This window comes from Pipistrellus kuhlii, unplaced genomic scaffold, assembly GCF_014108245.1.
Source record: "Pipistrellus kuhlii isolate mPipKuh1 unplaced genomic scaffold, mPipKuh1.p scaffold_m20_p_2, whole genome shotgun sequence".
In the NCBI taxonomy this organism is placed as follows: Eukaryota; Metazoa; Chordata; class Mammalia; order Chiroptera; family Vespertilionidae; genus Pipistrellus; species Pipistrellus kuhlii.
In genome coordinates, this window is record NW_023425515.1 from 98,760,423 (window position 1) to 98,786,855 (window position 26,433).

At 40.9% G+C, this 26,433-nt stretch overlaps 1 protein-coding gene across 2 annotated transcripts; it reads right to left on the reverse strand.

Annotated features, from left to right (window-relative positions):
* DIPK2A (divergent protein kinase domain 2A) lies at nucleotides 1-25,324 on the reverse strand. Of its 2 annotated transcripts, XM_045584114.1 has the most exons (4): nucleotides 25,183-25,322; nucleotides 24,132-24,269; nucleotides 6,680-6,983; nucleotides 1-2,788 (listed from the first exon to the last, which is right to left on the reverse strand). In XM_045584114.1, exons 2-4 carry the CDS (start codon nucleotides 24,180-24,182, stop codon nucleotides 2,457-2,459), a joined length of 687 nt encoding a protein of 228 aa, XP_045440070.1. In that variant the 5' UTR covers nucleotides 24,183-24,269; nucleotides 25,183-25,322; the 3' UTR covers nucleotides 1-2,456. The 2 variants fall into 2 exon arrangements, with proteins under 2 accessions (XP_045440070.1, XP_036301629.1); XM_036445736.2 differs by having other exon boundaries at nucleotides 24,132-25,324.
* Between the last annotated feature and the right edge of the window lie 1,109 nt (nucleotides 25,325-26,433).

The window sequence follows — 26,433 nt, forward strand, 5'->3', positions numbered from 1 at the left end:
TGATTCTTAAAGTATTCTTTATTAAGAGCATTAAAGTTGCAAAAACAACTTTACATTGTAAAGGCACGGGGAGACAATTCTGGTAAATTATTCAAATTAAACAGTACAAAAGACAACTTTAATGCACATAAAAACCCCAAATGTCTGATTCAAAAATATTTTACTGCATCTATTAATGGGCAATGATTAAAAATATAAATTGCTGCTATATAATAAATATCTGATAGTGAATATCTTGATAGCAAAGTGAACAAAAATTTATTGCTTTTCACATACATAATTTTCCCTGTTAAATTCCTCTTTTACCATCTTCTCAACTTTCTGAAGAAAATTCCACGTAACTTTACAAGAAATTACAGTTTTACAAAACTCCCTTATGCAACTATGATTGCTGGCAGCTGTTTCTCACTTCCTATTCTGCAATCACAATCACTTCCCAAAAGTAAGATAAATGTTTGCTAAGCCACAGAAAGACAACCTTTCTGTGACTGGCATTCTAAGATTGGTAATGAAGACTTATCAAATATAAAAGGTGCTCCGTTTTGAAAATGTATTATTTTGTTTGAAGTTTTGAGTGAAAGGCTTGAATGTCTGACAAGTAATTTTACCTATTCCCCTCAAAAGTTTTCCTAAGTTGTAAAACGTCAGCATAGTAAAATTTCTAGCACTGAATGTTTGAAGGCTAGTCGATATATGTAATGTACTGATGTGTAAAAGTTAATACATTGCAACCTATTTTACAATGAAGAAATCTTACCCTTCTTCCAGTATTAAACTAGAATTACCTTTATTAAGAACATCCTGCTCTTTTATAGCAACCCAGTTATAGATGGTACAAGTAGACTTTCCATCACAATAATAAAATAACATGAAAGCAGTAGCATCCTAGTTTAAGAAATACCTACATAAAAATATTTGATCATCATTATAAAGTTACTTAACCATGTCATATTCAGACAATGTGTGGAAGCTAGTAATATGCCTGGCACAGAGCTGAGGCTCAATAAATAGTTGCTAAATGCATGAAAAACAGAAGAAAAACCTGGCTTTGGTTGTGCATATTTTAATCACTTTCTAATTAATAAATAATGTCAGTTAGAACTAGAACTAAAATTAAATACTGCACCCTACACCAAACTTTGCCATACACAAAGTAATGATTTCAAACAAAAAAAATATATCAGTTAATGATAGTCATTATATATCAATTATAACTTTTTAAGAGAGCCCAAAAATTTCACATATTTGTTAATTTTTATCCACTTACTTAATTTTTTATGTTTAATAATTGAGTAATGAAGACCATGTTGGGCAGACTGGATACAGTATTATTAGTCCATCCATTAATAAAAGTCATGAGGCCTGATTAGACTCAAATGGTCACACCATGTTAATTTTTGCAAAACTACCGATGAATAAAAGTTAGAATACCTTTAAGTAGCCTATGCTGGGAAGCAGTAGCTTAAATTTTCAAGATAAAAAATAACCATAGATATTTAAATTTAATAATGACTAAGAACATATTATAAATAGGACCAATTTTAAATTCAAACCATAGGAATAGATCTAATAATTCTTTGGCATATGCATTACTATCTTAGACTAGTTAGCATTTAAAAAATATTGGGGTTATATTTTCCTGTCAAAATTAACATCAAGGTGAAAACTACTAACACACTCTTCTTAAAGCTTTTTAAAGGACAAAATGACATTTAGCAACATTTGCCAACTTCATGTTTAGTGTACACTTCTAATTACTGACACAGAGTGATAACTGTTAAATAACCTTAAATGAGCTCATGCAATGATGAAAACACAGAAAGTGGGAAGAAAAGTATTTACATAATAAAATATTCAGCTTCCTGAAAAAACACAGTAAACCTAGAAATCCTCCCCTAACAGTTAACATGTACTGCATAGCACTGAATTAAAAGTAGTTCAAATTTAAATGAATATCTACAGTTACCTGCATGTGTAAGACTGAAGGAAAAACATAAAAATAGGAAAAAAATTAGGAAGGAAAAAGTAGCCTATAAAACAGGCCAATCTAATGTGACATTCAACGTAAATGTAAGAGATTCACAAAATCATGATACTAATGCAAACTAAGTCAAGTATACCAAGTACCCTTTGATACACAAACCAATGTAACTATCAGATTCATTTCTAATAGCTTAACAATATTCATTAATGCACTCAGGCATTCAAGGGGGCAAAGCAGTCAAGGACAGCTCAATTTTCCAAAGTGTAAGAACAAAAAAACCTGCAAAAGAATCATATGTTTTTTGAAGTAATGTCTTATTTTGATGAATGTTAACATGAAATGTATCAGTGCACGTTTGTCATCCTTTGAAAGTATTACTTCCAAGTTTTCTTTTTTCTAGATAGTTTTTGGTGGTTTAGCATTAGCCAGTGCTATTTAAATGGAGGGGAAAAAAAAAAAAGTTCACCATAGACTACCTCACATTGTCACTCAATTGTGCTAGATATTCACGCAGTTCTTTTGCAGCCTGGAATCTGCCGTAGCGTTTCTTTGGGTTGGCGCACTCATCCAGCAAGGCCTCTAGCCGGCCTTCTTTGGCAATTTCACTTGGTGGATCGTGAAGGAGTCCTCCAGATGTGCCACGCCAGGTGGCATGTCTGGATAAGAGGTTCTGACAAACAGCATAATAATTGTGGTCCACAGTGGCACGAGCACAAAGAATTTCTTTTGAGAATGATAAACAAGCTTCCTTATCACAATCATCAAATTTACTTTCATACCATACATCCCAATTTTCAGGTTTATCTGTAAAAGGAGGAAAAGCAGAAAGAGGAAAATACATTTTTTTAAGAGTTTTTATTGATTCCCCAAATTTGACAATACCCTAATTAACATAGTATTTGTTCTTAAAATTATATTATCATTTTAAACATTTAAATATATTAATTTACATAAAGATTTATTGGGAGCACATCCGTGCCAATCAGAAGATCAAACAAGGCACCTACTACTGAAGAGTTCAGTCTAGAGGGAAAACTTCTATCATATAAAGTGGCATACAGTAGTATGGCACAGGAATACAGAGGAAGCACTACTTCTATCTGGGGTTGTAGAAGGCTACAGAGAGAACATCTGATTTAGGCCTTAAAATATAAGCAAGCCTTAAAAAAAAAAAGAGAATTCTAGGCCCAGGGTACAGCATGTGGGAAGGCATGGACCTAAGGGACTGATCCAGCTAGTTCAGAAAATTGTTCTCACCTGAGAGTGAGACGGGTACCTGGGAAGGAGGTATAGCAGAGGCTAGAGAAGTAAGTTCTACATTGTGTGGTCAAGACCATGATTTGTTTTACAGAAAGATATCTCTAGGCTGAAGACTGGAGGTAGTAACATGATGACAGCAACTAAAGGAGGTCCAGAAAGAAAAGAAAAAAAGAAAGAAAAAAAACAAGAAGAAGAAAAAAAAAAAAAAGCCAGGTTGTAGAAACATTTGAGACAAAAATTAACAGTTAAGTGTATGAGTAAAGTTTAAGGTCCTAATTAGATGGAAACCTAGACATATTAACATAACAGTGTTAATATTTTATAATATAAAATAAATATAAAGTAGTTATGAGATATTTAGGTGGGAACATGTAACATATGCAACTGAATATATTTAGATTGCATCAGCATAAATATTTGATGGAGCAAAGAGAATGGCTTAATTGTATTGAAAATATGTTGAAAACAAAGGGGGGGAAAAGACTGAGGGTAGAACATTAAAACTTAAAGGGGTAGAGATGTTAGTGAAAAAAAAACTCATTCATTCAGCGAGTAATTATGTGGAACTCTTCTCTATGGCAATCAGGGTGTACACTGGTAAAAAAAAAACAAACCAAAAAACATCATATACATGGCTCCTATCCTCACTGGCTTACAATCCCGTATGTGAAATAGAAACTAAGCAAGTACATAAACATTATCATAAATTGTAGGAAATGCTATGAAGGAAAGCAGTAGAAAGACTTATGAAAAAAACAACCTTCTTTACTGGTAGATATAGCAGTCAAGTCAAGTCTCTCTTAGAGTTAACATTTAAGCTAAAGCTTGAAAGACAAGTACCTAGCAGCATATAGAAGAGAGATGTGGCATTTTAGGCAGAGAAAACTGCATATGGGGAACCCAGAAGTGGAAAGGTTCATTCAAGAAACCAAAAGGCCACTCTGGCTAAGGCATCAAGGGCAACAATGGTCAGAGGGATATTAAAAATGAAGCAGAATAAGGTCAAGTCATACAGATCATGCCCTGGGGAGGAATTTAAATTTTACTTGAAGAACAATGGGAAGTATTAAGCAAGGAAATGATAAGATCAGATTTATGTTTTTAAAAAGGAACTATGTAAGTAGAAGGAAACCAAAGGATAAAGAATTTCATAAAGTTTTTACTAATCAGTGACTTCAGGAATTGGCCAATTAGGTGGTCGCTAATGGCAATGCAGATTTCTAAGAGAGGTTTTAATGGTTGAGGAATGAATGGAGACTCAGGAAGCAGAGATAGGCAGATTTTTAAAACTGTTGAAAAGCAACAAACTTGCTTATGGGAAGGTAAGAGAAACTGGATTTTAAGGAGGGTTGAAAGTTAAAGAAGATAGCTGATGCTAAGATAGGTTCTCAAAGAAAGCTCTTTACTGTGTCTGAAAAGGGATGAGTATGTATTGTTTTTACTGCTTAGAAGGTACTATTGATAGTAAAAGAGGGCCACATCAAAACCTCCATTTCCCCGTGAAGGATAAAAATACAGGCAATTTACTACAAAGAACTCAAGAAAGAGGGTAAATAGATATTGCCATTTGCAAAGTGGCTATTCGACAGCCTACAAGAGCCTTTTGAAAAGAAGTAGGTATGCCTAAAAAAGCATAGGAGTAATGCTCTTTGTATGAAAGGTAAGAATAGAGAAGCTGTAGGGTTGTATTCATTCCAAGTCAGGAATTAGTTGGTATAAAATTGTAACATGTATACCAAGAATGCTTACATCAAGAATTTTTTTTTTTTTTTTTTTTTTAATTTTAGCCCTGGCCAGTGCGGTTAAGTTGGCTGTAGTGTCATCCTTTACATTGAAAGGTGGTGGGTTTGATTTCTGGTTGGGGCACATTTCGGAGGCAGCCAATCAATGTTTCTTTCTCACATCAATGTTCCTCTCTCTCTCTCTTTCTCTCTCTCTCTCTCTCTCTCTCTCTCTCTCTCTCTCTCTCTCTCTCTCTCTCCCTCCCTCCCTCCCTCCCTCCCTCCCTCCCCTCCCCCCCTTCCTCTCTTTAGGATCAATTAAAAAAAAATTTTTTTACAAACATTGGAATGAATACTTTAAGGCCAGTTGTACAACTCTGTGAATATAATAAAAACCACTGACTTGTGTACTTTAAAAAATAAAAGCATGGTGCAAACTGCTGATGTATTCACACATGCAGGAGAAGAAAATAGGAATGAAACCTCCAGCAGGGTGTCCATCCCCTGTGGGTGGATCTACAGGGCAGTCAGGATACAACCAGGAACTAGGCTGCTGAGTGTTGAATAGAAAAAGACATGGAAACCAAATAGTATTTAACAGAATCAAGCTAGGATCATGTAGGAGTGTCAACTTGCTGTTACAATACATTCACTGAATTCCCCAGGTGCCACAAATGTTGGTCTCTGTACATAAGAAGATCCTCATATAAAGGGAGAGGAGGAAATTAAAAATATTAAGACTCTCACCATGAAGCAATGACCCCTCAATTTCTCTTTACTAAGTAGGTTAATTATAGAACTATAGGTATTGTCCCCAATGTTTTAAAATTCCTATGGCATTCAATTTTAAAAACATTTGCTTGTGTCATTTGCAGTTCTTATAAGTGTATTTCTACACTTATAGTATCACATGAGCTCACTCATCTGGGGAAATAATGAACAACATAGACTGATGAACAAGAATAGCATCGATCAAACTGTTGGACCTCAGAAGGAAGGTAGGGGAGAGTGGGGATAAGGGAGAGATCAACCAAAGGACTTGTGTGCATGCATATTAACCTACCCAGTAGTCATGGACAACAGGGGGGTGAGGGCATGTGTGGGGAGGGGTTTGGGATGGGAATGGGGTAATGGGGACAAATATACGATACCATAATCAATAAAGTAATTAAAACAATACAATAACAACAAATTTTCAGACACTCTGCCCACCTACACTTTGGAGAGTTCACAAGAAATGGAGAGTAAAGTTTGGGTGAGGTGTAATAATGTCAAACCAAAGCTAAAGATTTACAGTGCTAATGAAAAGAAAACAAATCACTGTAGGGACCCATAGAACAATGGAATGTAGAGTATCTTGGGAAAGTAAGGTATTCCCAAGAGCAGCACAGCCTTTCTGGGAGCCTGTTAGTATATAAAACTTAATTTTGCATTAGACTCCTAATGCTCATGAAACAGCAGTCTGTGTGGAAAAAGACATGTATACATGCACACTGAGAGTGAATCTGACTGAACCAACAGGATATTTTACTAAATATGAAGAAGCTGTGGCTAAGAACATGTATAATAAATCAGTATTTGTTTACTGATACTGGTCAAATAAAACAATGTAATCTAAGAAGAAAATGAAAGACTTCCTTCATATAAATGTAAACATTATTTTGATACAGGAAAAAAACAAATACAAAAATAAATCAGAAAGTTATATACTTACTTTGTCTAATTAACCTTTTGTCAGCAACCAAAACATTTTCAGCATCCACAATGATTACCTTCCCATCTCTAGGACCAACTGCAAAATTGTCAAAGCTGACGTCCAGGAGGTAGAGTGCAAATTCAAAGTCATTGTTAGTAAGCTGCTCTGCTATTTCCATTAATTGCCAAGCCAAGTCAACTCGTTTTTCCCATGGTGCATTAAAGTAGCTCCACAGTTCTTCTCCAACATAATTTACAGCCACCATTCTTCCACAAGCTCCAAGATACTTTGCAAATGGCCAACCTTCATCAGATGGAAAACTCTACAAAAGAATTATCTTAATATTATAAGCGATTCTGATGAAGATATCCTAAATCTATCCCTAGATTGTCTTAGTAGAGATTGATACTAGACATGAGCTCGGATTTTCTTATTGTAGTTCAGCAGAGAGAATGTCATTTCTTTTCTAACTCATACTGAAGTATGGTAGCAATCATCTCAGGTAAAAATTGCAGTTTTAACTTTAACTTTAACCCTGCTATTTGGCTTCTGTACTTATTTGCTTGCAAAAACAATAGAAAAGTTATTTTTATTTTCTGAACTTCTGTCTGCTATCCCAATCAATTGAATACTCCATTGAGGGTGGCTTGAATATCCCACTGATTGTGATCTCACTGGTTATCAAAGCACATTCTTCTGGGAACAGGACAGCTCAATTACCCTAAATTGTCTCAGTAACTACAGATAATGAGTTTCGGTTGACTCAGTGGCCCTGGAATCTGGACAGCACAATTATTCTAAATTGACTCAGTGGCTCCAAATAATGTGTTTCTGTTGATTCAGTGATCCATAGACCCAAAACTATACTTAATCTTTATAGATAACTAACTGGCTCAATTTCACTTCTGTAACTGCTTTGTGCAAACCAGGTTCCTCATTCCAAACCCAAAGATGTAATCGACATTTTTGTGATATTCTGCCAATTTAAGAAAGATGTGACGAGCTTTTCGGGGCTGTGAGATCTGGAGCATGTTGCCCCTCGTAGCCACCGGCCTTTAATAAATGACTCCATAATTTGACTTTTTGAGGCATCCTTTGTGAGATTCAGGGCACAATACCTTTACTATGGTTCTGAAAAAAAAAAATTTAATAGCTTTACATTATAAAGCTAAAAAAAGTATTGCTTATTAAAATCTCAGTGCAAACTGACCAAACAACAAAACAAGACACATTCTTTATTAGCAAATTTAGAGTTATTTTATGTTTCCTTTATCTTTTTTATGTATGTAAGGACAATCAACCAATCCTTTCTTTTGAATGGACAGCACTGCAGGTCTATTAGTCAGCATTATTTACCACACACCAAGCACTAGGCACTGTTCTTCAGTTGGCAATAACAGTGAACAAAACAGTCTCTAAAATAAAGATTAGAAGAGAAGACAGATACCAAACAAATAATCTATCCTATATAATAAAAGGGTAATATGCAAATTCACCTTAAGAGCAGAAGGACCAGAACTACTGCTGGACCAGTCATTATGAGGGGCACTGACACTTCCCGGTCCCTTTCCCTGGCCTGTAGGCGCCAATCGTCTGATGACAAACAGGGAACTGGGTGTGTGTGTGTGTGTGTGTGTGTGTGTGTGTATGTGTGGCAGGGGACACAGGCAGGGGATACAGGGGGCGCCAGGCCAAACCCCCGGCCCCACACACAGAGGTTGACCACAGTGGGGGTTGGGCTGATGAGAGGGCAAGAACAGCTGACCTCTCGGTCCTTTCCCCTGGCACCAATCACCCGATGGCAAACAGGAAACCGGGGTGTGTGTGTGTGTGTGTGTGTGTGTGTGTGTGTGTGTGTGTGGCAGCAGGGGGCAAGGCTGGCCGGGCAGCCAGGAAAGATGGCCCTGATGATAGGCCAGGCCTAGACAACCGTACCTGTGCTTGAATTTTGTGCACCAGGCGACTATAGTCTATATATACACAAAAGCCTAAGTGACCATAGACTGGTAGATATGATGTGCATTGACCACTAGGGGGCACACACTCCTATTGGTAGGTTAGCTTGCTGCTGCAGACCAGCTGATGGGGACTGGGTGATATGGGCCAGACACGCCCTGAAGCCGTCCCAAGGTCTTCCTGGCCCTATCGTGCACCGGGCCTGTAGTTATGAATATAATGTGTTAGTTTCTGAGAAGTGGTGCAAGTTCTGGGGATGGAATTCAGAGGATTCTGGGAAATGTCTTTCTCTATTCCAAGTCCCTTTAGTACCCAGTTACTCTTCTTTCCCTTCTACTATATTTCCTGTTCACCTTCAGGCCAACTTTGACATTATTTATTCTCCTATCTTAGCAATGTTTTCTAGCAGATTTTATTATAACTAATGGGAGGACTAATGTCCTAAAACAGAAACCTTCCATGATCATGAACAATTATTTTCAAATTAAATAATAGGCTTTATCTGAGGTACTTTCTAGTGCTAAAATGCCCACCAACAAAAGGATGGGAAGTAATATTTTAAAGAACTTCTTGAAAAATCATATGACCAGAAGAGGTATGTTTTATTTGTTCATTTTTTAAATATATTTTTATTGATTTCAGAGAGGAAGGGAGAGGGAGAGATAGAAACTTTTATCAATGATGAGAAGATAATCATTGATTGACTGCCTCCTACACAGTCCCTACTGGGGATCGAGCCTACAACCTGGGTATATGCCCTTGACTGGACTCAAACTCGGGACTCTTCAGTCTACAGGCCAATGCTCTAACCATTAGGCAAACCAGCTATATTAAGGTATGTTTTAATAGCCATTCCTTCAGCCTAACACCTATCTTAAATTGGAAAAAAATATCTGAGAAAATGATGTTTATACAAGTACTGCACAGAAAACACTGCAAAATAGAAATGTGCCTATTTCTATTGATAAACATTAAACAATCCACATATGTTAAGAGAGCTGGAGATGAGGCTTTTCTTCTGAACTTAAGAAAATAAGTAATATTACTTTTTGCCTTAGCTTTTATAAGATTGACAAAACTTAACAGTTTTACATTAAAATTTTTTATCAACTTTAAAACAAAAAGATTTAAAAAACTCAACTGCATCCAAATAATTACCTAGTTTCATTTGTGTTTCTTTTTTATTCTATCAGGACACAACTATTTTTATTTATAACTTTATTTTAAACATCTTCATTTTTGTGATAAAACACTAATTATATAAATTAAAAGTTTAGACATGACAATTTGAATCTTTAAATATAGTAGCTAAATTGATTTAATTTCTGTTCAGAGAAAATATTTACTGATTCTTTAGCAATAAAGAGAAAACACATTTTTAATCTTATACCTGAGGATTTTCTTTTTTTAGGGCACTGTGAAAAGTGACAGATTGACTCCTGTCTCATGTGAAGTGTAAAAGCTGTTTGTTAACTACATTATTTTCAACTTTCCCCCCCAACTTAATTATTTACATGACCTTGAAACTTTAGTTAGACAAAATGTTTACAAAAGATTTAACTGTTTTCCAGAAGTATTCATGTATAAAGTCGCTGGCATAAAAAATAAAATCAAGAAAAGTAAATATATATTATACAGTTTTAACATGCAAAAAGTAAAACAAAGCACTCCTCCATATAATTTTGTTGTATTATTCACATGTCATATTGTAAAACAGATTATAAACATATCTTTGTGAAAACAAAATGGCCTTTGACAACAGAAAAAAGGGAACCCTGCCAACATCTGCACATGTACAAATGTCTCCTTGTTTATGGAGCCTTTCTAACTGGCAAAACACAGTTAAATATACACTTCATTACCCAAGTCTCAGATAGAAGAAGATAACATATATGAATAAAAGTCACACTGAGCAACTTTATATTCATATTAGAGACCCCGTGCATGAAATTCATGCATGAGTAGGGTTCCTAAGCCTGACTGGCTATCAGGGCCTTCTGGCTACTGGCCAGGGCCTTTCAGCTGCCAGCCAGGGGCCTTCCTTCCCCAGCAGCCTGCTGGGACCGTCCTTTAATCTGCTCCACCCCTTGGCGGTCAGTGCACATCATATTGAGCCATAGAACTCCAAGTCTCCCAGTCAAACTCCCAAGGGGACACTATGCATATTAGCCTTTTATATATATATATAGATAGTGATCTCTGATAATGTTAACTGAAATCCTGTTACTCATTTTCAGAAGCGTACTACAATTCTTCCATATAGTTTGCTACTTAAATCTTTTAGAAGAACTTTAATAAATGAATTTGCACTACTTACTCAATTGACAAGAATTATTCATTGTATAATCAAAATCACCAGATTTCATTAATAAGAACAGAATTCGCCAAAACCGGTTTGGCTCAGTGGTAGACCATCGGTCTGCAGACTGAAAGGTCCCAGGTTCAATTCCGGTCAAGGGCATGTACATTGGTTGCAGGCACATCCCCGGTGGGGGCTGTGCAAGAGGCAGCTGGTCGATGTTTTTCTCATGGACGTTTCTAGCTCTCTATCTCTCTCTCTTCCTCTCTGTAAAAAAATCAATAAAATATATTTAAAAAAAATAAAAATGAAAAAAAATAAGAACAGAATTCTACTAAAAACGTATGTAGTGCAAAGAAAATGCTTAAAGGAAGCCAATGTAAGTGTAATTATACTAGGGGCACAGTGCACAAATTTGTGTGCCTTGAAAGAAACTGTGGGCCGTGAGGCTGCGGTGGGCACAGGGGCAGTTCTCGGCCCATCCTCCATGCCCCCACCCAGGCCATCCCATTATGGCCCCGGTCCTATCTGCCGGCAGCCTTGCTCCCTCTGCCGTTGCTCCCTTGTGCTGACAGCGCTGGCCCCGCTTGCATCGCTGATGGCACAGAGCTATTGGGGCTGGCACCAGCTGCTGCTGCCCTGATCACCCCTCAGGAGCAGGGGGAGGAGGAGAAGCACTGAGGGGCAATTGGGGCTGGCAGCTACCGCTCCCATGCACTGACAGAGCCAAGGGATTGGGGCCAATGTCAGGTGCTGACAACAGGTGCAACCAAACGTTGCCAGCAGCAGTTGCAAGGGGTGGCTGTTGGCCCCAATCATACCTCAGGAACAGGTAGAGGTGGAGAGCCATGAGAGGTGATCGGGGCTGGCAGCTGCCACTTTCACCCACTTACGGCACCGAGGGATCAGGGCCAGTGCCACCACAGGTGCAACTGGCAGCTCTGGAGCTGGCAGCGGGTGTGAGTGTGGCTGACACCAGCAACAGGTACGAGTGCCAGGTAGGACGTCGACATGTAGGAGTAAAGAATTTTCAGTAACCACCTGAGGATAGACTCAATGACAGTGGCAGGGGCCCCACTTTGGTTTGGCGCCCCCACTCACCTGCTGCACCAACACATTGCAGCCGATGCCTGCCATGTTCCACACTCTGCCGCCTGCCCACCATATTTCACACATGCCCCCTGGTGGTTAGCACACATAATAGCAACCAGTTGTTCTGCTGCTTGGTCTATTAGCTTTTATTACATAGAATTTAAAATGACCATGGGTGATTCCACTGGTTGGAGTGTCACTCTGTACACCTAGGTTGCCAGTTCAATCCTCAATCGAGGTGCAAATGGAAAGCAACTATTTGATGCTTCTTTCTCCTACCCCTTTCCTCTCTCTCTAAAACCAATAAAACATATCCTCAGATGAGGACTAAATAAAACACACAAAAAACAATTCTGACTAGAACCAAAATTACCATTGTCAAGCAGTTTGAGGTAAAATTTTAACACTTTATGGCTTGGATTTCTTAAGTATATTGAACAATAAGAAACACAAATTCTTTCTTCTGATTACCAAACTCCTACAAGATTATAAAATACAGTAGCAGAATAAGATGGTACTGCAGTCCACACTTCTAAAAATTTAAACCAAATCTTACAATCAGGTTTTCAAAATGGTTTGAACAGTCACATCATTTAAAGTAATCTTTTTTTTTTAAACATATTTTTTATTGATTTTTTACAGAGAGGAAGGGAGAGAAATAGAGAGCTAGAAAAGTCGATGAGAGAGAAACATTGACCAGCTGCCTCTTGCACACTCCCTACCGGGGATGTGCCCGCAACCAATGTACATGCCCTTGACAGGAATCGAACCCGGGACCTTTTAGTCCGCAGACCGATGCTCTACCACTGAGCCAAACCAGTTTCAGCACGTTTAAAGTAATCTTAAATAAAATGTATTTTAATGAGTTTACAATTGAAAAACTATATACAAGTACTTTTCAGTCAGAAAGGAGTGTTTAAAGGTAGAATGATTTAAATTATAATCAGATTAGAGGCACTCTAATTAATTCAGGATTTTTTTTATTAGTTTTGAAATACGTCATAAAGTATAATATGTAAAGTTGTTTTATTTTTTATTTAATAAATCTTTATTGTTCAGATTATTACTTATTCCTCTCCCCCCCCCCCCATAGCTCCCCTCCACCTGTTTCCCGCCCCACCCTCTGACCTTACCCCTTCACTGTCCTCATCCATAGTTGTGCAGTTTTTATCTAGTCTCTTCCCACACCCCCCATATCCCCTTCCCCCCCCGAAATTGTCAGTCCATTCCCTTTCTATGACCCTGATTCTATTGTATTCACCAGTTTATTCTGTTCATCAGATTTTTTATTCACTTGATTTTTAGATTCACTTGTTGATAGATATGTATTTGTTGTTCATAATTTTTAACTTTACCTTTTCCTTCTTCCTCTTCTTAAAGAATTAAATAAATAGATAAATAAATAAATAAATAAATAAATAAATAAATAAAAACAACTGAGTAGCTACAGCAATCTTAAGAAAGAAGAATAAAGTAGGATGGATAGCAATACCAGATTTCAAGCTGTATTACAAAGCCACTGTTCTAAAAACTGCCTGGTACTGGCATAAGAACAGACATATAGACCAATGGAATAGAATAAAGAACCCAGAAATCAACCAAACCACTATGCTCAATTATTTGACACAGGAGGCATGAACATACAATGGAGTCAAGACAGTCTCTTCAATAAACGGTGCTGGGAAAATTGGACAGATACATGCAAAAAAAAAAAAAAGAAAGAAAGAAACTAGACTACCATTTACACCATACACAAAAATAAACTCAAAATGGATAAAGGACTTGAAATAAGATGGGAAACCATAAAAATAGGAATCCACAGGCAGCAAAATCTCAGATATATGTCGAAGCAATATCTTTACTGATACTGCTCTTAGGGCCATGGAAACTAAAGAGAAAATAAAAATGGGACTACATCAAAATAAAAAGCTTTTGTACAGCAAAAGAAACCATCAACAAAACAACAAGAAAGCCCAATGCATGGGAAAACATATTCACCAATGCTATCACCAATAAGGGTTTAATCTCCAACATTTACTGGAAACTCATAAAAATTAACAAAAGAAAAACAACCCAATCAAAATATGGGCAATAAACCTAAACAGGTACTTCTCGAAAGAGGACCAAGGAAGGCCAACAGAAATATAAAAATATGCTCAAAGTCACTAATCATCCATGAGATGCAAATCAAAACAACATGATACCACCTCACACCTGTCAGAATGGCTATCATCAAGAAATCAACAAATGATAAGTGCTGGCAAGGATTCAGAGAAAAAGGAACCACAGTGCACTGCTGGTGGGAATGCAGACTGGAGCAGCCACTGTGAAGAACAGTATGGAGCTTCCTTTGAAAACTACGAATGGAATTCCCATTTGACCCAGTAATCCTTCTCCTAGGAATATACCCCAAGAAACTAGAAACACCAATCAGAAAGTATATATACACCCCAATGTTCATAGTAGCACAGTTTACCAAAACTAAGATTTGGAAACAGTCTGCCCATCAGATGAGTGGATTAAAAAACAGTGATACATCTACACAACAGAATACTTCACCACAGCAAAAAAGAAGGAATTCTTACCATTTGCAACAGCATGGATGGAACTGAAGAGCATTATGCTAAGCGAAATAAGCCAGTCAGAGAAAGATAAATATCACATGATCTCACTTATTTGTGGAATACAATGAACATAAACTGATGAACAAAAAGAGATCCAGACACACAGAAGCATTGATCAGACCATCAAACCTCAGAGAGAAGGTAGGGGAGAGTGGAGTTAAGGGGGAGAGATCAACCAAAGGACTTGTATGCATGCATATAAGCCTAACCAAAGGACACAGACACCAGGGGGATGACGGCATGACTCGGGGCGGGGGGGTGGGGAGGGAGAGAATGGGAAGGCAATGGGGGAATAAGGACATATATGTAATACCTTAATAAAGAAAAAAAAAGATTGTCTCAGAGTTTAAGAATTCCTATAAATAAACCAAATTGAACCTCCATTTTAAAAATGAGTCATCAATTACTAAGTAAATTATTAGACTGTAATAATGACTTAAGGAACAAAAATGAAGTTATTTGCTTTGTACTACTGAATCCTTATCTAAACACTATTTCCTATAATAATCATTCTATACATTGTACTTCATTAGGACAAATCCCTAAGCCCCCACCACTTTAATTACTATTCCAAAAACACTATAGCCTAAAGCAGCAGCCACATAGGTATATATGACATGAGTACATGAAAAAAAGGTGACATTTGAACATTTGCTATAAGAATAAAATGTAATATATTTCTAAGATAGATGTCAACATAATGCACTAAAGACCTTTCAACTACTATAGTTATCTAAAAATGGAATAAGGTAATTTATAAATTAGCTAGAGGCCCGGTGCACTGGGGAGGGTGGTGTCCCTCAACCCAGCCTGAACCCTCTCCAATCTGGGACCCCTCAAGGGATGTCTGACTGCCCATTTAGGCCCGATCCTGGCAGTCGGACATCCTTCTCACAATCCAGGACTGCTGGATCTCAACTGCTCACCTGCCAGCCTGATCACCCCTAACCACTTCCCTGCCAGCCTGATCGATGCCTAACTGCTCCCCTGCTTTCCTGATTCTCCCAACTGCCCTCCCCTCCCCAACAGATCCCCTCCAACAGCCCTTTTTTGCTGACCTGGTCACCACCAACAGCCCTTTTTTGCTGACCTGGTCACCCCCAACTGCCCTCCCCTGCAGGCCTGGTCGCTACCACTTGCCCTTCCCTGCTGGCCCCATCCCCCAACTTCCCTCCCATGTTGGCTCAGTCACCCCCAACTGCCTTCCCCTGCTGGCCTGTTCACCCCTAACTACCCTCCCCTACAGGCCTGATCACCCACAACTACCCCCTCCTGCTGGCCATCTTGTGGCAGCCATCTTTTGATCTCATGGGTTGGCTATCTTGTGTGAGCGTGAACAGGTCAATTTGCATATTATCTCTTCATTATATAGGATAACGCTTTGTAAAAATACTTTATAATTGCCCTAGCTGGTTTTGCTCAGTAGATAGAGTGTTGGCCTGAGGATTGAAGGGTCCCGGGTTTGATTCCAGTCAAGGGTACACGCCAGGTTTCCGGCTTGATCACCAGTTGGAGGCGTGCAGGAGGCAGCTGATGAATGATTCTCTCTCAGCACTGATGTTTCTCTTTCCCTCACTCTCCCTTCCTCTCTGAAATCAGTAAAAATATATTTTGAAAGAACATTATCGAGAAACCAAGACGGTGGCATAGCTGAACAACTGAACTTGCTGCTTCACATAACCACTTCAAAACTACAACTAAAAGACAAAACTGACACCTTCCAGAACCACAGGAAGGCTGGCTGAGTGGAAATTATACAACTAGAAGGAAAGAGAAAAGCACACAAAGACTCAGAGGAGGTGCTGAAGTATAGTGCAGAGATACAGAGGCATGTACACGGAAAGAGCTAGCAATTGAGGACATGGTTGTCTTTTTCAATCAGGAGGAAGACACAAGCTCCTGACTGCTCTGAACTCCAGTTCTGGGCAAGACTCTGGGGATTCAGACTCATATGGGGAGAAACTAGACTGTGTGACATCAGATGGATCTTGAGAGCAGCTTTGTCTCAGAAGTGCTTGAAATTATTACAGTGGGACACTGAGATCTGGGGCCTCTTAGGGCAGGGCTGAGGATCAGCCATAGCTGTTTCCTCTGCCCTGTTGATTCTCTGAGACCCCACCCCACCCCAGGTGTGTGCAGAGGCTTTTGCATATGAGTGCCCTGGCCTTTTGCAATCTAAAATTACCCAACAGCCAACACCGGTATGGTTCAGTGGTAGAGTGTAGGTCTGCAGACTGAAAGGTCCCAGGTTTGATTCCGGTCAAGGGCATATACCTTGGTTGCGGGCACATCCCAAGTAGGGGGTGTTCAAGAGGCAGCCGATTGATGATTCTCTCTCATCGATGTTTCTAACTCTCTCCCTCTCTCTTTCTCTCTGTAAAAAATAAAAAAATAAAAATTACCTAACAAACTGTAGCTGGGTCAGAGAAACCCAAAATATCCAAAAGAAGTCCCAAAGCCCTACAGCAACTGCAATGGTTCACAGCTGGGCCACATCTGGACACCTCCAAACCCCAAAGAAATCTGCAGATCTCTCCATAGCTCCTGCTGGGTGGCTTCAGGCAGAGGCTAAATTAGCACCTCCTTAGAGATCCAAGAGCCAGTGTACCCAATGGTCAGAATGGGACCATCCAGATTACAATTCCTCAGTTCTATAAAGGACACATTCAGGGGGCAGACTCAGTGAGCATCAAATTCCCACTGAAGCAAGTCTTGCCCCGTAAGGGTATCTCCAGCACAGAAGTTATCCCATAGTAGACACAGCTGATTCTCACAACCTGAAGGTCAATTCCTCACAGTGATACCAACAACAATCAAGACTTAACTACAAGAAGATTGAACACATAGCCCACAGGGGTGCACTAAGAGTGTCCACCTCAGGCAACTGGATCCCATAGGACACCTAGCACACAAAGTCACTATCAACTCAGGGAAGCAGCCAAAATGCCGAGACAAAGAAACAGGTCACAAATGAAAGAAATGGAGGAAAGCAAACGTCTGGATATAGAGTTCAAAACCATGGTTACAGGGTTTTTCAAGAATTTTCTAGAAACCACCATTAAATTTAGTTAGATCCTTGAGGATATGAAAAAGGACCAACTAGAAAATAATCATAAAGTGACTGAAATAAAATATAATATACAGAGATCGAACAGCAGACTAGAGAATCCCAAGAATCAAGTCAATTATTTGAGATTCAAAGAAGCAAAAAATACCCAAATGGAAAAACAAAAAGAATCCAAAAATAAGAAGATAGTGTAAGGAGCCTCTGGGACAACTTCAGGCATACCAACATCCGAATTATGGGGGTGCCAGAAGAAGAGAGAGAGCAAGATACTGAAAACCTATTTGAAGAAATAATGACAGAACACTTCCCCTACCTGGTGAAAGAAATAGACTTATAAGTCCAGAAAGCACACAGAACCCCAAACAAAAGGAATCCAAAGAGGACCACAACAGGACACATCATAATTAAAAGGCCAAGAGCAAAAGACAAAGAGAGAATAGTAAAAGCAGCAAGATAAAAGCAGGTAGTTACCTACAAGGGAGCACCCATACAATTGTCAGCTGATTTCTCAACAGAAACTATGCAGGCCAGAAGAGAGTGCCAAGAAATATTCAAAGTGATGAATATCAAGAACCTGCAACCAAGATTACTCTACCCAGCAAAGCTATCACTCAGAATCGAAGGCCAGATAAAGAGCTTCCCAAATAATAATTTTAAAAAAAGCTAAAGGAGTTCATCACCGCCAAACCAGAATTATATGAATTGCTGAAGGGGGTTCTTTAGGAAGAGGAAGAAAATAAAGATAAAAATTATGAACAAGTGAATCTAAAAATCAAGGGAATTAAAAAATCTGATGAACAACATTAACTGGTGAATATAACAGAATCAGAGGTATGGAAGGGGAGTGAACTGACGATTCTCGGGGATAATGGGAGTAGGGGGGGCGGTGCGGGAAGACACTGAACATAAACTGTGCACCTATGGATGAGGACAATGGGGGGTGGGGAAAGGGCAGAGGGTGGGGTGGGAACCTTTTGGAGGGGAGCAATGGAGGGGGGAAAAATGAACATTTGTAATAGTATAAACAATAAAGATTTATTTAAAAAAAATAAAAAATAAAATCCATCCTATAATGTAGGAATGTACTAAATCAAAGTAAATTAAAATATGGTTGATAGCAGGAATCATACTGTTTTTAAGGTGATCCATACTAAAGCTTCAAAACAGCTGATCTACTACACTAGAGTTACCTTTACCTTATTTAATGCCTAACATTGAGTGCTTTCTATGAATCACGCACTACTATATAAGGTGTTTTGAATGTATCATGCCATTTACAGGAATTTAAAAAAGAAACAAACAAAAAAAACAACTTAGCCCTCACTTGTTTGGCTCAGTGGATAGAGCGTTGGCCTGCGGACTGAAGGGTCCCAGGTCCAATTCCAGCCAAAGGCACATGCCCAGGATGTGGTCTCAATCCCTGGTGGGAGACATGCAGGAGGCAGCCAAATCAGTGATTCTCTCTCATCATTGATGTTTCTCTCTCTCTTCCTCTCTCTGAAATCAATAAAAATATATTTTAAAAAAATAAATAAAAGCTTAAAATGCAAAGCTTAAATGATAGTTACATACTATAAAAATCAAAGAAGTCCTATTAAAATCATGATTCAGAAAACTTAAGGCAAATAAAATTCTACAAAGTATAACAGTAAAACAAATTTCCACCTTTACTTCCCTGAACAACCAAGAGCTTCCTTTATTTCTAAGGAACCATCTTTACTATCTTCAGCTGAAAAAATCAGAGATATAGTCTGAACTTTGGGAAATCTAGGCAACAGTTTTTTCTCATAGACAACTTCTATAAATTCAAGAATAGAACAAATACTGATAGAAAATTTACCAATATAGCAATAGAAAATATGTTGCCATCCTACCAGATACTTCAACATCTCAACTTTTGAATATTTCAAGAATACTATTGCACAATATAAAATCAACAGAAGTCCTTCTCCCCAACTTTTTTCATTGGAGTATGGCATATTTGTAATTAAAATATATTTCTTGGTGAAGTTAAAAAGAGAATGAAAAGAATGTATCAGAGTAGAAAACAAAGTAATGCTAAAACTACTAGAATTACCCTGTTGCTTGATGTTTATAATTTTTTTCAATTATTTCATTAGTACCTTATAAAGGATGTTTTTAAATGTTTATTTTGGAAACATGCTTACCACACTGGAACTTTTGTTAAGAAAACTTAGATGATGTCAGTTCAAAAGACTTTTTCTCCAAAGTAACTTATTTTTATGCATTATAAGACAGAAAAAATCTAGTTTGTCATAAAATGTCCAAAAATTCAATAAGTAGTTCTCTCCTGAGGTGGGGAGGCGGGAGGAGGAAGTAGTGAATTTCTCCCTAAACTGTAAAACACATGCTTGTACCCTTACAAAAACATTTTTAAAAATACATCAATCTCCCTCAGTGGATAGTGTCAGCATTCGGACTGAAAGGTCCCTGGTTAAATTCCGGTCAAGGGTACATACTTCAGATGCAGGCTGGGTCCCTGGCCCCCATTGGAGAGCGTGTGGGAGGCAACCAATCCATATGTCCCGCGCACATTAATGTTTCTCTTTCTCTCCCCTTCCCTTCTACTCTCTAAAAAAAAAAAAAAAAAAAAAAAAAAAAAATCCACCAGGTAAAGATTAAGGGGGAAAAAAAGTACATGAACCAAAAAACATATATAAATAAAGAACCAAATTTTAATGAGTTTTTCTATTATCAACTAGTATTCCAAAACTATAAAAACAGCTATTAACAGTTTATATAAACTGTATAAAATACTAAAATTGTACACATTTGTCTAGATAACAAAAAAGTAATGAACATCACGATTTGACTTAGTGTGTACTTTGCACTTGATCACAGAATTTTAAGATTCGTTTCATTTTAGTGGTTTTGTACCATCATCAGACCTCAAGTAATATTGTCCACACTTCTTAACTCACTAGTTTTTACCAGAGATGAAGTGGTTCTATAAAGAAAGTAGCAGCTCTATGAAGATTGCTTATTTAAAAATAAGCCTTCTTTTTCTATTTGCTTATCAAATGCTGAAGTTTCTCATATTCAAATGTCATGTTTATAAAGAACTGATACATATGTTTTTAAAATATTAGTTTTAACATTAGCTGTTTCTAATGTCAATAGTTAGCATTACCTGATAAAATTCTATAATGATCCTATATAAATCTATATAATAATGTTACATAAGAGTAATATGCAAATTGACCGTCACTCCAACACACAATATGGCAGCTCCCATGTGGACACAAGATGGCCATCAGTGGAGGGAAGTTGTGGGCGATCAAGCCTGTGGGGGAGGGCAGTTGGGGGTTACCAGGCCTGCAGGAGAGGGCAGTTGGGAGCAACCAGATTGACAGAGGAGGGGAGTTAAGGGTGACCAGGCCAGGTAGGGATGTCAGTTAGGGGCCATCAGGCCAGCAGGGGAGCAGTTAGGCATCAATCAGGCTGGCATGGGAGTGGTAGGGGGTGATCAGGCTGGCAGGCAGAAGTAGTTAGGGGCAATCAGGCAGGCAGGCTGGTGAGCGGTTGGGAGCCAGCAGTCCTGGATTGTGAGAAGTATGTCTGACTGCCCAGTGGAATCGGGCCTAAATGAGCAGTTGGATATCCCTCGAGGGATGATTGGAGAGAGTTTAGACTGGGCTGAAGGACACGGACATGGACACACACACACACACACACATACACACACATGAATGAGTTTCGTGCACCAGACCTCTAGTCTATATACAAAAGAGGTGATATGAAAATTGACCATCACTCCAACACACAAGATAGCCACCCTCATGTGGATACAAGATAGCTGGCAGGAGAGGGCAGTTAGGAGTGACCAGGCTGGCAAGGGAGAAAAGTTAGGGGTGACCGGGCCTGCAGGGAAGGGCAGTTGGGGGTGACCAAGCCAGCAGGGGAGGGCAGTAAGTGTTTACCAGGCCAGTAGGAGTGGGAAGTTAGGGTGACTAGGCCAGCAGGGGAGGACAGTTGGAGGTGACCAGGCTGACAAGAGAAGGCAGTTAGGGGTGACTGGGCCAGCAGGGGAGGGCAGTTAAGGGCAATAAGGCCTGCAGAGGACAGTTAGGGGTGACCAGGCCAGCAGGGGAGGAAACTTAGGGGTAATTGGGCAGGCAAGGGAGCAGTTAGGCATTGATGAGGCTGGCAGAGGAGTCTAGGGAGTGATAAGGCTGGCAGGCAGAAGCGGTTAGGGGCAATCAGGCAGGCAAGCAGTTGGGAGCCAGCAGTCCTGGATTGTTAGAGACCTGATCCTACCAGACATCCCTCGAGGGGTCCCAGATTGGAGAGGGTGCAGGCTGGGCTGAAGGACACACACTACCCCCCCTAACCTCCCCCCCCCCCCCCCCCGCATGAATTTCGTGTACTAGGTCTCTAGTAAAAGCATAATATGCAAATCGACTGAAAGGCTGAACAGCAGAACAACCACGCTATGACATCCACTGGCGCCAGGCCAGTCAAGGCAGGTGCAATGTGATTGGCCGGGGCCTTGCAATCACCCCATGATTGCCCCACAAAGAGAGAGCTCAGGCCACCAGCCCGAGGGGGGATGAATCAGGGGGCTCCCCAATTGCCCCAAAGAGGGAGGCACACGCTATCTGGCAGCAGCAGGTGGGTGGGGCCTCCCCCTGAGAAGTGGGAGCAGGCTGGGCTCAGGGACACCCCCCCCTCAACCAGTTCATGAATTTCAGGCACCAGGCCTCTAGTCTTTTAATAGGCAGCCATTATTTTAAGTGCAGAAAATGTGTATTCTACTACTGTAGCTCTTTACTAAGTTTTGGAATCCCAGAGAATTAAGAGACTAATATACTCAGCAAACTACAAATGCTAAATCTTTTTTCAGGGATCACCTTGCTAACATAATCATCTATTTCTCAAAGAGAAAAGGCCATTCAAATTTTCAAAAAGTGTCAAATCAAATGTATATATATCACAAATACAGACTTAAACTTTAATGGATGACTAGTTTTAAAACAACCTCTCCAATGGATGCTTAACCATTTCACTGTTAAAGAGAGCAGTATTTAACATACAATCCATACTTTGAATTTGACTCATTACATACTATATCCTATCGCAACTTAAAATTTACCAAGACCTATACTAAAGTTTTGTTTGAGGCAAAATATTTATTTTGTGTTACGATTATCTGGCTGAACCAATCAAAGGAAACTAGTTTCTCTTAGCTAATCTGGGCAGTGAACTTGAGAAAAGAAAGCAACATAAATGAATATGATACATTCCTAATTTATGCAACCCCATAGAAAACCCCCAGCCATCGGTGACATTCCTAACACAAAAAAGGACATAAATTATATCACAATTATTTCTGATAACTTTTAAATCATGTTTCTCCCCCCACCCCCTTATTTTAAATACTACAGCAAATCTGGTGTGGAAAATGAGCAAGTAATTTTTCCTTGGGATATCAGGAGGGATCCTACCTCCACAGTTGTAACTACTATCCAAGGATACAGCTCTACCCCAGGGTGGGAATGTGCAGAAACTCAGTAACTGCTCCAAAGGTAAACAGAACCTTGTTTTTTCTTTTCTTTTTTTTTCTTTTTTTCTGTCGCGGTACAAAGAACTCAACATAATCCCCTAAAAGGTACACTTGTTTTAAAAAGGTCAAAGGAGGGCCAATAACTCCATTAGAAAGGTGAGAATCTCTTTCCTCTTTTACTTGCCCTGGCCTAACATTTCACCTCTTTCCTGCAGCAAAATGCCATAATAGGGAAGGTCACAGGAACAGGATGAAAAAGTCCTGGCCATAACCCTCCAGGCCCCCAAATCCAAGGAAGTCTTAATGTTTTCATCTTCTTAATCCCACCCAGAGCAAGATTCATGATTAACCCCACCCCTGACCACAGTCCCCATTTCAGTCCCTATCTTCCCCAACTTGTCCTCAAATCAGCTTTTCCAAGGACTTGCCAGGTAAGTGAGCTAAGCAATAAAACAAAGACAGACTTTGGAGCCGAAGGTAGGTCAGCCTTGCAGGGTACTTAAGGGGAGAGCAGAAAATACTTGAAAAGAACTAAGAAAGGTCCAAGGACTCGTGGACGGACTGTGCCTTGGAAGTCCAGGCCGGCAGATAAAACCAGAAAGGCACGGAGAACGAAGAAAACTAGCAGGAGAGACATTTTGGGAGCAGAACAGAAGCGCCCCCTCTGGTGTTGAAGGATCAGCAGTCAAATCCGAGAAGCGCCGCGTCGCGTCTAGAATACTAGGGCGGACTCTGCACCCGCCCCGGGAGACCTCCGCAATCTCACACAGAGTCGAAGGTTCCCCAGCATTGGCCCCTTCCCATGCCCTGGCCCAAGCGGATAGGGTGCAAACTGGAAAACGAGGGCCCAGCTCTCCTGTCTCCCGCTGCCCGCAATCCCCCTCCCCCAGCACGGACACCGCGCCTACCTGTAGCACCAGGGGCTCGGGGTTGAAGGCCAGGGTCAGCAGCAACTGCATGCGCTCCGAGTCCTTGAGGTTGCGGAGTAGGAAGCTGCCCGAGTCTTTGGTCTCCGCATAGCGGCGCACCAGGCGGTCGAGCAGGCGCTGTGAGGGGCAGTGCACCAGGTCAGACCAACCCTCCACAGCCTCGGGCGTCAGCAGCCGCACGTCGCCGTTCAGGCGCGCGAACTCAGTGCGCGGCATGGCCTGCAGCAGGTCGCAGCGAGGCCGGCCGGTGGCCCGCTTGCAGATGCTCTGGTCGAGCTGCGCCAGCTCGCGCTGCGAGCCCAGGCGCTTGAGCACCACTCGGCGGCGGCCACCCTCGCGGGGCTCGCCATACTGCGCGAAGTACACGTTCTTCACGTTGAGGAAGTCCAGCAGGCGCAAGCGGCCCCACGCCTCGAACACTACTTGCCCGTTGAGGAAGCGGCGGCACCAGCTCGTGCCGAAGCACGCCGGGCACTTATTGAGCTGCAGGAAGCGCCGGTCGGTCAGTTCATTGCGCTGCCAGGAGGCGAGCAGCGACGGCGAGTGCAGCACCATCAGCACCAATAAGCTGCCCAGAGCCGCCAGCTTCAGCGAGCGGGACAGGCGACCTAGCTTCGGGGGCACCAGGCGCCACATCCCGCCCGCCGCCCGTCCGCACAGGAGGGCGAGGGCACCCCCTGGGCGCCCCCGCCGCGCCGAAACCCCGAATGGGAGGAACAGCGAGGGAGCGGGCCGGGGTGGGAGCGAGGTGTGTGAGCTGGAGCGGGAGCGGGAGCGGGAAAGGGCCAGCTCTAGCAGGCTCCTACTTCCAGTTCCTAACCTCCTCAACTCTAGCTCCTAACACCGAGCTCCGGCCCCGGTTCCCGGGGCGCCTCTTTTCTGCCAGCCGAGTTATGGAGGGGCGGAAAGGGGGTGGGGGTGACGCGCGGGCCCGAATGCCACGCGCCCGCCCGCGCACGCGCACAGCACTCTCAGGGCGTGAGAGCTGCGGCAGAGGCCGGGTTTTGGGGAGATCAAAGGAGGGACTCACGGAAGAAGAAGAAAAGCTAGAGTGTCTCACTCCGCGAGCAGCAACAGTGTAGGAAGATGGGATTGAAGGAGGCGCCCGCCGCTGGCCCGGGCTCCTAGCTGGCTCTCCGGAGACTCTGGGAGTCGGGGGCGGGGCACCCGGAAAGCGTAAGCACAGCTCTTGGGTTGGCAGCGGGGCGTCTCCGTGGGGGCGGAGTCCGAGCCCGAGCTGTGAACACGCAGAATTGAAAGCCTTAAGATACCGTGTTAAAGGGACAGTAAGATAATAGCTTAATAAAAAAACGAAAGAATTTTTTTTTTAAAAAATAAAGGGACAGTAAAAGGAACAGGGAACCCTCCTGGCCTGATGTCCACATGACTCCTACCCTATACGTTCTGGAGAAGCAAAGATGAGCTGTTGGCATATTTGCTTTGCTCCCCACCTGCTTTCCCAGACTGGCCCAGAAGCCTTTTCCTATTGGGCACAGAGACCGCCCAGGAGCCGGTGGGAGGGCACCCCACGTGGTCCCCTGCAAGCAGGGACTTGCTGTGGCGGTAACCATGGGAACGGGGGACGGGACAGCCTGGTGCTCTGCGCAGGCGGGTTGGCTCTGGTTCATGGCAGCACTGCAAAAATAACTCGGGAGTGAATTACAGCGCCTTGTTTTGGTATAAATTTTAGAAGACCAGGATTCTAGCAGTAGCTGCGAATAATAATGATTCTCAATTTTAGCGTTAGAATGAGGAGTTGTTAGTCTGAATGATAGGTGGTTCCTGATACAGTATTAAATACCTAGGTCTTAACTGAGTTAATTTTAGAGATGGAACAATGATTTTTAGGAGACCTCAGTAATTGTCATGTATAGACCATCTGTACAGGGGCCTAATGAGAAGCACTGTCAAATTCACTTTTCTCTATAGCTGTTGTAAATGAGCCATCGTCATGAGACGTACTGTTGAAGTTAATATTTTGTCCTTCATGATATAAGGACTCAAACTTAGGGAAAAAAGCTTTGGACAATTAAATATATTCAATATAGAAGTGATTTTTTAAAATGCTATTACATTAAATACAGACAAATTGGGAGATTTAGTCTTCAAGACTGCTACAAAATGATTTAAAGAAATTTTGCTGCTACGTGAAGAAATTTTACTTCCACCTTTGGCAGTAATTTGGTTTAACTTGCCTTCAAGCATCCCAAAACTCCATACAAAGTAAAGTTCTGAGCAGAATCTCAAATGAGAATTTTTATAAGAATAGAGATTAATATGA